The 12,662-nt window shown below is 36.3% G+C and overlaps 1 protein-coding gene and 1 long non-coding RNA gene across 3 annotated transcripts; one reads left to right on the top strand and one right to left on the bottom strand.

Moving 5' to 3' along the window:
- The first annotated feature begins 1,496 nt into the window (after positions 1–1,496).
- Positions 1,497–12,429, top strand: slc12a10.1 (solute carrier family 12 member 10, tandem duplicate 1). Its single transcript, XM_047815982.1, has 26 exons — positions 1,497–1,892; positions 2,414–2,588; positions 2,668–2,743; positions 2,857–2,952; positions 3,042–3,181; positions 3,345–3,455; positions 3,548–3,659; positions 3,767–3,897; positions 3,978–4,062; positions 4,166–4,323; positions 4,810–4,917; positions 5,004–5,127; positions 5,456–5,557; positions 6,630–6,785; positions 6,895–6,994; positions 7,090–7,201; positions 7,499–7,633; positions 7,710–7,816; positions 7,912–7,994; positions 8,074–8,142; positions 8,495–8,599; positions 8,741–8,852; positions 8,938–9,024; positions 9,155–9,284; positions 11,261–11,328; positions 12,291–12,429. The coding sequence occupies exons 1-26, from the start codon at positions 1,555–1,557 to the stop codon at positions 12,427–12,429; spliced, it is 3,159 nt and encodes a 1,052-aa protein (XP_047671938.1). The 5' UTR covers positions 1,497–1,554.
- On the bottom strand, positions 5,104–12,434 carry LOC125145157. 2 transcript variants are annotated; one of them, XR_007143482.1, is made up of 3 exons: positions 12,299–12,434; positions 7,073–7,182; positions 5,104–7,000 (listed from the first exon to the last, which is right to left on the bottom strand). It is a non-coding gene; the product is annotated as an uncharacterized LOC125145157 (long non-coding RNA). The 2 variants fall into 2 exon arrangements; XR_007143481.1 differs by having other exon boundaries at positions 7,073–7,251; positions 12,299–12,430.
- Positions 12,435–12,662: the final 228 nt, after the last annotated feature.

The following is a 12,662-nucleotide window of genomic DNA, read 5'->3' as shown; positions in this document are numbered from 1 at the left end:
CTTGAATTAATTCTTTAAATAATTTATATATAAATAAGATGACTTGGTGAATGGTAGAAACAGCCTTTTCATAAACATAGAGAATTTCCAATGTTCCACAGTTCTTTATATATTTTCAGTAGTGTCTAACATATTATTTTATTTTTAATTTTCATTTCAGTGAAATTATTGTAATATATTCAACTTTATGGTTATGAAAATGTCTTAACAAGGTTAGCAGTAAATACCTATAATACATACACAGTAATGGATAGCAGTAAATACTTACATAACAAACCGTTTGAGACTTTTATAGAGCTTCAATCCTTGAGTCTGATTTACTCATCCGTCATTTTATTAGGTTAATGATTGAATGTAAGTGTTAATCAAGAATCTAACGCAGGTGGTAAGAGCATATCTGAAGGAAGTGCAAGAGAAAATGTCAGTTAAACTAAAGTGATATAATGGTAAGCTGAAACAACCATCATCATCATCATCATCATCATCATCATCATCATCATCATCATCGTCGTCGTCGTCGTCGTCGTCGTCATCTTCATCATAATCATCATTTTCAAAAAGTGCAAATGTGCAACCAGAAAAAATAAATTCTATCTATATTATATAATTTATACGATCCACAGCAATCAAATAATCCAATTTTTTAATAAACAAATTCTTATATTCCTAGGAATATAAGTTTTTTGTTATTAATATAGTACTCTACCTTTGTGCTAGCTCCGCCCACATATAGGGGAGGGGTCTAATTATAAGCTATAGTATAAAAGTAAACATTTGAAGAGATGAGAAAAAGACAGCTGGAGATAGCTTTAGAGAACTATACAAAAGGCAGAAACTAAACCATGAATACTAACAACTAATAAGAAACATTTTAAACAGACAAAACGCTGTAAATAACAGCACAAAACATACTCCACTGACCTCATATTTGTTCTCAGGTAAGACATGAGTTTGCTGTTTTGTTTGTTGTATGCTGTTTGTTTTATTTTTAAATTATTTACATCAGTTAGGTTTCAATGTTTCTATAGCAACCAAATCACTTTGTATCAGTTCTTTTTTCATCCTAAAGCTATAATTTTAATTAAAGGACCTTGCATTGGCAAGAATCCAAATACATATTCTTCATTCTGTCTGTCATTCTGTTTTAGCATAACAAGATAAATCGAACTAATCTGATTAAAACTAACCGTGAATAAAAAATAATTTAATCATTTAATTTGTTTGACATAGAGCGCATTTGTAGCTTGCTTCATTTCTTTTTTTCTCCCACCAGTTTGTGAAGTATTTAGAAAGAGAGATGTCTATTTAAACTTCACTTATCTTTTTAAAATGACTGTGTAATGACACAGATTCAACAAAGCCTTATCAGCTGAGGAAAAATGTACTAATGGATCTCATGCTGCATATCCAACCTGGCACTGCGGTGAATTTGAGTGGGTGGATGTGATGGGTTTTCACGCAGGGATCTTTGCAGAGAAGAATGATATATTAGAATCTGGTCCTAATTCTAATGTTATTTCTCTCTTAAAAAGGTCCGGATTATTACATACATCCATGGGGCACCTTGTAACCAAACACAAGCAGATGGATCTAAGTAGCTTGCCTCAAGGTCACTTTTATTCTACTGAAGAGGTGCCAGGACAATACCCGAGTCAGGTTGAGGGTATTGTTGGAGAAATACAAGCTAGAAGAAATAACAGTGAAATTAGCATCAGCATGGAATGGGAAACCTCCAGACAGGCATCTGAACACCAGAATTCAAGGCAGCACTGCCAACGAAAGTCCATTTACAGCACCGTGGACCGAGTGCCTCATGTCGAGTTTTACATCAACTCTGTAGGTCGGCAACAAAGTAGCAGGCCATCGTTGGAGCTTCTCCGCAAGGTTTCTGAAGTAAGTAACCTTTTAGTCACTTCACTGATTTGATCTTTTCTGATTGAACCCTTAAACCCCCAAGATCCAGTGATACCGTAGATCCAGACTTACTTTCCTTGTGCTACACTACAGAGTAAGTGATTAAATCCAGAAGCATAAAGTCTTCTCTGGTTTTTCTCTCTAGAGAACCTGTAACTGCTCCATTTAGAAATCAGACACATTAGATTATTTCAGTTAAATTCAATTCAATTTTATTTGATAGCACTTTTAACAATAGACATGAATGTCTCAATTCAGCTTTACAGAAATATAAAAATTCAGAATAAAAATCACAAAGTTACAGAGTGTTTCCTTTTCTTAAAAAATGATAAGACGTTTAGGCACAAACTATACAATATCTTATTATTATTTTATTCTCCACTATTTTATCTGTCAACCTCCAAAATATTAACTACGAGTTAATATATTATCAACAGTTAATCAACAGTTGCCTAGTTACAAAAATAAATAAATAAATAAAATCTATATTAAAATGGATGTGGTGTATTTGTGTGTGGATGTGTGTGTTACAGGATTGTGAATCAGGTAGTCATAGAGGGGACCTAAAATCAGAAAGCCAAGCAGTGATTCACGAGCAGGATGAGAAGCAGCAGAAGAACAGTAAAGGGAAGAGCACCCAACCAGTCCGCTTTGGCTGGGTCACAGGTGTCATGGTGAGGGCGATGTACACATAACAGCATTACTGTGGCTGAGGAAAGGTTCCTTTTTTTTATTGATTTTTTTTTTATTTAGGTTCGATGTATGCTGAATATCTGGGGTGTAATTCTCTTTCTGAGAGTGCCTTGGATTACAGCTCAAGCAGGAATCCGTAAGACAACATAAACTATTTTCCTGTAGATGAGATACTAGTGTTTATGGAAGATACCTTATTAATTGCTGTACTCCTAAAAAAGACTCATATTCCAACCATTCCCCTTGCAGTTACTACTTGGGTTATCATTTTCATGTCTGTACTGGTAACCTCAGTCACTTCATTATCAGTGTCGGCTATTTCCACCAATGGCAGAGTCTCCTCTGGTAAGTTTCAAAGCCCCAAAAAAAGATTCATAACAAAATCCAATTGTTCCAGGTTTTAAATACATTTAATTATATCCTGAACGTTTTAGGTGGTGCCTACTTTATGATTTCACGGACCTTGGGCCCTGAACTGGGAGGTCCCATTGGTGTGGTATTCTCCTTTGCCAATGCTCTTGGCTGTGCACTCAACACTGTGGGATTTGCAGAGACTGTCCGAGATCTTCTTATCGTAAGATTTTTTATTCAAATGATAACAAAGATACATCACAAGATGTCATTAATTTTATACAGTGTTACCTCATTGTAGTCCAAACACAAAGAAACAAAGTTAATTGGTAATGAATACAAAAGTTTTATTGTGACATTTGACTTCTGAATTTTTTGTAACACAGAAATATAATGCTCTCGTTGTGGATGAAATCAATGATGTGCGTATAATAGGTGCAATCACAGTCACTTGTCTTTTGCTCATCTCCTTGGCTGGAATGGAATGGGAGTCAAAGGTGAAAGTTTCTCTTCATATCTTTAGTTTTAACTTTAACTTATATCTATTTGCTTTGACTTTATGTTGCTATTATCTCTCAAAAATTTTCAGACTCAGATTTTATTCTTCCTTGTGTTGATTGTGACCTTCACTAACTATTTTGTGGGCACTGTGATACCAGCCACTCCAGAGAAGCAGTCAATGGGCTTCTTCAACTACAGATGTGGGTACCAATGATTAATACATGTTTCTAATTCCAATACAGACAGGGCTTTTCATGTTGCTCAAGAGATTTGCTTGTTTGTTGTTCTGAGATATGCTCCTTTTCAGATGAGATCTTTGTGGACAACTTATTTCCCAAATGGAAAGGGTCACAGGGAGATTTCTTCCAGATGTTTGCTATATTTTTTCCTTCTGCAATTGGTATTTTGGCAGGTGCCAATATCTCTGGAGATTTGAAGGTAACAATATGCTGCAATTTAAACCACCCTTTAAAGCAATGTTTAGAACTGTTACTTACTCAGTTACTTACTTCTTTCAGGATCCTGAAACCGCTATCCCCAAAGGAACACTAATGGCCATCTTATGGACAACCATAAGCTATTTAGCAATTACTGTAACTGTAGGTGAGTGTAATGAAGAGTGTAACACTGGCTCAAATGTCCATATTGCAGCTTTGGCATGTTTTTTTTTCTTTCACTCAACCTCTCTTGGCTTCCATTCTCTCAGGGTCATGTGTGTTACGAGATGCTTCTGGAAACCTGAATGACAGTTTACCGGTGAACATCTCTGAGCCATGTGAGGGTTTAGGATGCAAGCTAGGTTGGAATTTTACTATGTGTTTGCAGAGCCAGTCCTGCTCCTTTGGCCTGGCCAACAACTTTCAGGTATTGCTTCTCTGAAATGATATTTGCTAATCAATCACTTCCGTCACCATATGGGATTATTCTATTACATCTACTTAAATCTTTCTGCCTATATTTTGAGTTTTAGAAAAGAGTAATTGCCAATGGCATCAACTAAAAATCAAACCTATTCTTCACAAATCTTATCTAAGGTAGAAATGTGAATATATTCAGTAACCACTTGGTCTATGTGAACCTTTTTTCTTTGTACATCTACATTGAATGTGCAATACCTTAATATTATTTAAACTTAACTTTTATTGTTGTATTTAATTTTATAATACTGTTCACATGTGCAATATGTTAATTGTAATTTCTCAGCTGCTAGCTACTTCAACTAAATGTTTATCTATCTATCTATCTATCTATCTATCTATCTATCTATCTATCTATCTATCTATCTATCTATCTATCTATCTATCTGTCTATCTATCTATCTATCTATTCATTACTTTTTTTTTATTTAAGGTGCTCGGTATGGTGTCAGGTTTTGGCCCTCTCATCACTGCTGGCATTTTTGCAGCCAGTTTATCATCAGCTCTTGCCTTCCTGGTCTCTGCTCCTAAAGTCTTCCAAGTAAGATGGAATACTAGGCACTTATGAGCACCAAAAAATATATCAGTTTAGAAATGATTGTACCTACTCACCAGTTTTATTCTTAGTGTCTCTGCAGGGACAACATATACCCATACATAGGCTTCTTTGCAAAGGGCTATGGGAAAAATAATGAGCCACTGCGTGCGTACATTCTGACCTACTTCATTGCTTTGGCCTTCATTCTCATTGGTAAGTTTAAGTGGTGGTGTAGTCTGTGCCTCTGATGTACAATATATTAAAATGTGTTTAGATGTGTTTTCCAAATTGTTACTGGCTCAATTTTTTTAAACATTATCATTGAATTTAACAAGATTTATTGAGATTAATAAGATTTAACAGCTAAAAAAAGTTATGTAAGTCTGAATGTAATATTACTAATGCATTTTAATTACTTCTATTTAAAAAAACAGCCCTCATGCTTCACGTTATTTCTTATCATATTTTTTATCAATTACACAATGCATTTAATCCGTTCCTTCTGTTTTCTATATCCATGTGTACTTCCATGTCTTTTCAGCCGAGTTAAACGTCATCGCTCCTCTTATCTCTAATTTCTTCCTGTGCTCCTATGCTCTTATCAACTTCAGCTGTTTCCATGCCTCAATCACCAACTCACCAGGTGAGAATCTACCTCGGACTGCTTTTGACAAAAAACCTCCTCAATGTTATGACTGATTATATTAGTGTATCCTAAACATGACTGGAATAATGTTTGGTTGTTAAAACTCATATGTAAAAAATAAAACATGACAGTGTGCTGTTATAAATTACTACAGGAAAATTACTCTATGGCAAAACACATAATAGTTCCTCTTACAAGCTTTTGCATTTCTGCCTCTTAAAATTCATAAGATGTCACTCTTGTCACTCTTGTAAGTTCTTTGCCCTGAAGTGCCCCCCATGGAGGAAAATGTACTGACCATTACAAAGCTCTGAGACTGAAACTGCCTCTTTAAAGAAAACTCTAAAATGTATTGAAACCGCAAGCACAATTTCTATTGTTTTTTCCATACACTGAAGACACAGGTTTCAAAGATTTCATTTCCTCGCATTGTTAAACAACTTAAAACAAGGCACCTTTGGTGACAGACCACTCAAATCTTACCTGAGAAAATGTATAGAAACATACAGTTTTGAATAAATTAAAATTAATAACACTTAATATTTGGTTGCATAATTTAGCTTGAATAACTGAATTACAAAAAAAGCAACCCACTGTGATGCTTTTCTAGGCTTTTACTACAGTCTCTTCAGGTGTTTGTTGTTCTGCCTTCAATCTTCTTTTCAGGATGTAAAATGCTGCTTAATAAGGCTAATGTCTGGTGATTGATATGGCCAGTCTAAAACCTTCAACTTTTCCCTCCTGATAAAGTCCTTTGTTGGGTTGGAAGTGTGTTTTGGGACATGACTTGTCTTGTCACATGATGAAATATCTCCAAATTATAATGGATTAATTTCTCTGTAAATTAGAATTTAATGTTTCTGAATTCATTCTGCTGCATCCATCATGAGTTACATCATCACTAATAATAATTAATAAGCCTATTCCAGAAGTAGCCATATTAAATTATCTACTTATGTACTTTCGTTCTTTCAAATGGATAGAATTGTTGGTTTTGAGTGTAGATGTATTTCTTTGTGGTTTGTTATGCAATGTCTCACTACAAAACTACTGTTATTCTCACTCACAGGGTGGAGGCCATCTTTTAAATACTACAGTCTCTGGACAGCTCTATTTGGAGCAGTTATCTCTGTGGTGCTGATGTTCCTGCTTACCTGGTGGGCTGCTCTTATCAGCTTCGGCATCATCTTCTTTTTATTAGGTTATGTTATGTACAAGAAACCAAGTGAGCAACTCATGACAGTAATAATTAGGTCTAAACCAATGCAATATTCAAGAAACTTAAAAAAACACATTAAAGAGATAGACATGTAATAGTCACATATTTCTTGTAGAGGTTAACTGGGGCTCGTCTGTCCAGGCTGGTGCCTACAACATGGCTCTGTCCTACTCAGCCTCTCTTGCTACTGTAGAAGATCACGTCAAGAATTTCAGGTGAAACTGAAAAATAGTTTAGTCCTGAAAGAGTGTAAAGATCCATTCTCTTGTATATGTTTTAATAATGTTATTTACCTTTCGTTCCCCTTTAGACCTCAGTGTTTGGTTTTGACTGGTCCTCCAAACTTGCGTCCGGCTCTTGTTGACTTTGTGGGTTCTTTCACAAAAAATGTCAGTTTGATGATCTGTGGAAACATTCTCATGGTGAGAATGAGGACCGACCATGGTTTTAAGATTGCTTGAATCACAGCCGTCTGTGGACAGACAATTACAAAAACACTAGCCAAATACATGTACATGTGAGCTCATGGTATGAGATAGAGGGTAAAGTACATAGCGGCGCAAGCAGCATTTTTGCTGGGAAAATGATTTGCTGACCATGAATCTTAAATAAAGCATGTTAACCTTAACCATACCCAGATGGTAGCTTCTGTATGATTGAGGATAACACACAGGGCAACAAAGATGGCTTGAATAAGTGTAAATATTATTTGTCCTCAGGATGAAAACAAGTCTGTCACATCCCAAGCCAATACAGACAGATTAGTAAAATGGCTTAACAGTAGGAAAGTCCGTGCCTTCTACATTCCCTTTAAGGGAAACAGTTTGAGAGAAGGAACTCAGCATCTCATGCAGGTAAACCAACTTCACTAACTGACTTTTTTTCATCTCACTGCTATAATTTTTATTTAATTCTAAAAAACTATTTCAGGCTTCTGGTTTGGGAAAACTTAAACCTAATACACTAATCATGGGGTTCAAGACAAACTGGAAGGAGTGCAGTCCCTATGACTTAGAGGATTATGTTAACACCATATAGTAAGTGAAATCAGTATGGATGACTTTTTTTTTTTGATAATTAAGTAAAAGTCAAAACATTTTTAACCTTACTGCCTTTTAATTTTACTTCCCAGTGATACATTTGATTCTAACTATGGAGTGTGTATTCTCAGAATGATGGGTGGACTTGACATTGCAGAAGAGTTGGAGTCTGCAGGTAACTGTATGTAAAATTTTGTCTTTGCTTCCTGTCTGTACAAGCTTTGTGAATAATGACTGTTCTGTTTATTTGATAGCAAATTATGCTTTTGAGGCAGATGAGACCATGGATTCAGAACAGAGTCAGAAATCGGAAATAGAATCAGGTAAAGAAACAGACAAGAACATTGAACTAAGCTTTATATGTTTACAATTAAATATGTTTGCTCTTGTAATTTCAATTCAACTTTATTTGTACAGCGGATGGACATTGGACAATGTCTCAAAGCAGCTTTACAGAAATATAAATATTTAGAATACAATTACAAAGTTTAAAATAAAATTTGTGCTTCTCCCTAACGAGTAAGCCTGAGGCAATGGTGGTGAGAAAAAACTTACTGAGACATAAGGAAGACACATTATCTGACTATTTCACTACATAAAACTACTTTGGGATTGTATGAAATGATGACATTCTCCCATAATTCTGTCATCACATTTCTCTTTGCTTTGCCGCAGATGATGAAAAATCAAACCACATAATTGACAATGAGAGCAGAACAGTTTTCCAAAGCAAACAGGGACAGAAGACCATAGATGTGTACTGGATCTCTGATGACGGGGGTAAGATATTAGTCATAAATATAGGATATGATACTAAATGTAGCTACAGTGATAATGCTTTCCAGAAGAACTGCAAAATGTTATTTGGTATTTTCTAGCTTGTTGTGTATTGATTGGTTTTATCCCTGACTTTTCACTCAGGTCTGACTCTGTTGGTGCCATATCTGTTAACTAGAAGGAAGCGCTGGAGGAGAAGTAAAGTTCGTGTTTTTGTCATAGGGGAGCTGCAGACCATGGAACATGAGCGCAAAGAGTATATTTTTGTTTATTATGAATTGTTTGTTTGCGATCTTAGAAGATGTTATATTTGTTATTATAGGATAATAATTTGTTCTTAGGATGATCGATTTACTACAAAGATTTCGCTTGGATGTCCATGATGTCATTGTGATGACAGACACTGAAAGGTTGCCTTCGTCCAAAAAGTAGGTAGTTTACCAAAGGCTTAAAAATATTGTGTACTTGAGCAAAACATCAGTCTAATTGTAATCAATTATATATCTATATATAAAGGGTCAGAAATAATTAATAATCGTATTGCATTATTTCCGACAGCTTGAAGCGATTCGAGGACTCTGTTGCATTGTTCAGGATCAGAGAGGCGCAGCAAAGACAAGAGCAGCAACAGAAGACATCCTGTCCATGGAAAGTTTCAGATAAACAGATGGATGCATTCAGGCTCAAGGTGTGTCTGTGACAGATAAATGGCAAGCAGTGTTGCCAATTAGTGACTTTTCAAAGGCCTTCAGCGAATCTAGTGGCTTTTTGTGCAAACTGTCCTGCTCTCAATAAGGCTCCTGTTCAGCTGCAGGTCACAGAGTTGAGGCAGCAGGTTTCATTGATTCAGCACTAAGTTGTGCATATTCACAGCAGCAGGTGACTAGGGGTGTAACATTGCATCAAAAATGGGACGATGTGTATCATGGGTATGTGTGATTCACATTGCCTGAATCAGAGTTTAAGTTAACCAAAATCCAAGCCTCTATAGACTTAATATGTATAGAGAGCAAGTGTTGGGCCTGATAGGTCCAGATCACTATGACCAACATGCATTATAGTATTTGCTATATGGTTCACATTATAACTGCTAAATAGAGCTCTTCAGAAGGTGTAAAAGGAATCAGGCCCCACACAGCTGTCATCGGGCATTTTAACCGTCTTTGGAGCTCTACAGAAAGTTAAAATGACACCTCAGACACAGCTACTGAGCTCATTATGTTTCACTCAACCATCTTCACCAGGTTTTAAGAAGAATGCATTTATTTATTCTTAAAGCATGGTGAATATTTTGTTTACTATATATATATTTTAATTATTTTCTCATTTTGTGTTGTTTGACCAATTACAGGTTGTCTTTTTATTAAAAAGACTCTGGTATCAGTTTTAATAAAACAGTACAGGGACAGGTAGAAGGTCAGATAATCAGCAGTAAAATGTGGATAAATACAAAAACTAGCCACAGCAGCTGTCACGACGTGAAACAGGTTAGATCCAAATGCTGGTTTATTAGGCAAAATCCAAGACAGGCAAGGGTCAAACATCAGGCAAATAACAACATCACAGAAAATCCAAAAGCAGAAGTCAATAATCCAGGCGTAGGTCAGGGCAGGCAGCAAACGTTCACAAACACGAAAAACAAGCAAGGTCAAAAACAGGGAAACAGACAGAACAGACTAAACACTCAGTATGAAGACAGTGCTAACAATACCTCACAACACGAAAGCGTTCTGAGTGAGCTTAAATAGACAGGGTGATTACAAATAGGAAACAGGTGTGCTGTGCAATGAATAGTGGGAAATAGAGACCTGATTCTCAAGTGCAGCAAATCCTCTGCAGGCCAGCAGAGGGAGCCCTCATGGCTCTCATAACAGCAGCCTTTATTTGTCACATATGAATGTAAAATTATTTTCTTTGCATATCCCAGCTTTGTTAGGAAGCAGAGGAGCGGAAGTTTAAAGGCTTTGCTCTAGGGCCCAACAGTGGCAGAATGACAATGCTGAATCTTGAACCGTCAACCTTCTGGTAATTAACCCAGAGCCTTAACTGTCAAGCCACCATCTTACCTTTTTTATTCTACAAGGCAAGATTAAAAACTAGAAAAGTGAGATTATATACAATGCAAGGATGTCAGGTAGAGTCTTTAGACGTTTGTAGGTTTCAGTGTGTTCTGCGACGTGGATATTCTGGAGGGTTTGCATTGATTAGAATACAGAAAAAAACTTTTTCAGTCCAATTTTTTTTTCTTTCTTCTAAATTTTTAGAGAATCCAAATTAATATAATGAAATCATGAATCATGAATGAATTGTTACACCCCTACTGATCACTAGCCACCATGTTTTTTCCACACCCATGCTCTTCATTAATAGATTTACGCACCATACATGCAAGTTTCTTACTCTAACTGCAGACCAATTTTCTGCGTTCTAAATACAATAAGTTCTAATAAGTTATACATTAATTCTACTTCTGATAAAACTCAATTCTATTTTATCTTTAGAACATCTTCCTTCTTCCTGCAGACATTTTGAGCATGCATTAGCTGCTCCTCTGCTCAAAGAGTTCATATCTTGTGATTAATGACATTATCATCACCCATTGCTAAATATTTGACAATATTAGTCCTTGTTGAATAATAGCTTTTTTATATATTTTTCTTTTAGTCAGAGAGAAAGGTGAGATTGAATGAGATCATTAGGAGGAATTCCAAACATGCTGCTCTGATCTTGGTGTGAGTACTTACCTCAGTCTATAAACCTTAATAAATGTAACATTTGCACACAGTGCATACAATCATACAGACACGTTTAGTTATTGTTCAAGTCAAACACCAGGATGAGGGGAAAATTCTGTGACTTGGTTGTTGCCAGATGGGCTGGTTTGAGTATTTATCCTGTACCAACAGTCTCCGGAGTTTACACAGGTTGTTTAAAAGAGACCTGTGTGAAGAGGGTCTGCAGGCTGAAACACATGAGCTAAGCGGAGAATGACCAGACAGACAGGAAGTCTATAGTGACTCATATAACCACTCTTTACAATGGTGGTGAGCAGAATTTACAGTACATCAAACCTTGAGGTGGATGAACTACAACAGCAGTAGTCTACAATAGCTTTCAGTCCTTTCATCCAAGAGCAAGGATCTGAGGCTAGCAGGGGTATAGACTCACCCAAACCTTACAGATGGACAAATTATCCAGGGTGAGTCTGGGTCAATGATAGCCAGATTCCTGTCCTTGCCTGACAGCATTAGAACCTGATGTACCTCACGGTCAATGTATTTGTGTATGCTAAAAAAGCATTTCTGCTCACCACAATGGTAAAGAATGATTGAGTTTGTATACAGTATCTTCTCTGGCAGCTTGAACCAATCCGGTTGTTTTCTCTGAGTTATCTTATCAAATCCCAAGAGATCATTAGTTTCTGAAATATTTAAACCAACCCAAGTCAAGTGCATGAATTTGCAGGTGTACAGATCTCACTAATAAAGTGGATGGTGAGTGTATATTATATGGCATTGACACGGTTTTAGCTTATAACCAAACAATTCAAGGTCAATTCATGTCTGAACTTATGCAATCAGCTTCAGGTGATAATCAATGCTGTAGTGTTCATTTCTTCATTTCTCTTTTTACATTAACCAGAAAACCAAAAAGGACCTGTTAATTAAATGCCTAATCTGTCTGTGTGTTTTAGTTCCTTACCTGTCCCTCAAAGTGACTGTCCCAGTTCTCTCTATATGGCTTGGCTGGATTCACTGAGCTTTGGACTTCACTGCCCTGTCCTGTTTATACGAGGAAATCAGACGAACGTGCTCACATTCTACTGCCAGTAACACACTTACAAACAAGCAATAACAGTGGATCAGATTATACAGCTGAGACTTGACCAAATTTTCTATCTGAGCTTTTAGTAACCAAAGTCTACTTTCTTACAAAAACTAAGTTTCCAAAGAAAGCTTTCAGCTGCTGCAGGTTGAATTCAATATGCATGAAAGATCATATGAAAATGGGCAGCTATTTTGGGAACTAGTTTAGACAGTGTATTTCCTCACTAATTCTCAGTTAT

The sequence above is a fragment of the Tachysurus fulvidraco genome, chromosome 7 (assembly GCF_022655615.1).
Source record: "Tachysurus fulvidraco isolate hzauxx_2018 chromosome 7, HZAU_PFXX_2.0, whole genome shotgun sequence".
Classification (NCBI taxonomy): Eukaryota; Metazoa; Chordata; class Actinopteri; order Siluriformes; family Bagridae; genus Tachysurus; species Tachysurus fulvidraco.
This window is presented reverse-complemented; position numbering and strand designations above follow the sequence as displayed.

Coding starts and splice junctions, on each gene's coding strand:
- slc12a10.1 (XM_047815982.1), top strand. CDS start 1,555: ATGGGGCACCTTGTAACCAAACACAAGCAGATGGATCTAAGTAGCTTG. Junction 8,143..8,494: donor GAAATCGGAAATAGAATCAG/GTAAAGAAACAG, acceptor GCTTTGCCGCAG/ATGATGAAAAATCAAACCAC. Junction 9,025..9,154: donor AGGTTGCCTTCGTCCAAAAA/GTAGGTAGTTTA, acceptor TATTTCCGACAG/CTTGAAGCGATTCGAGGACT.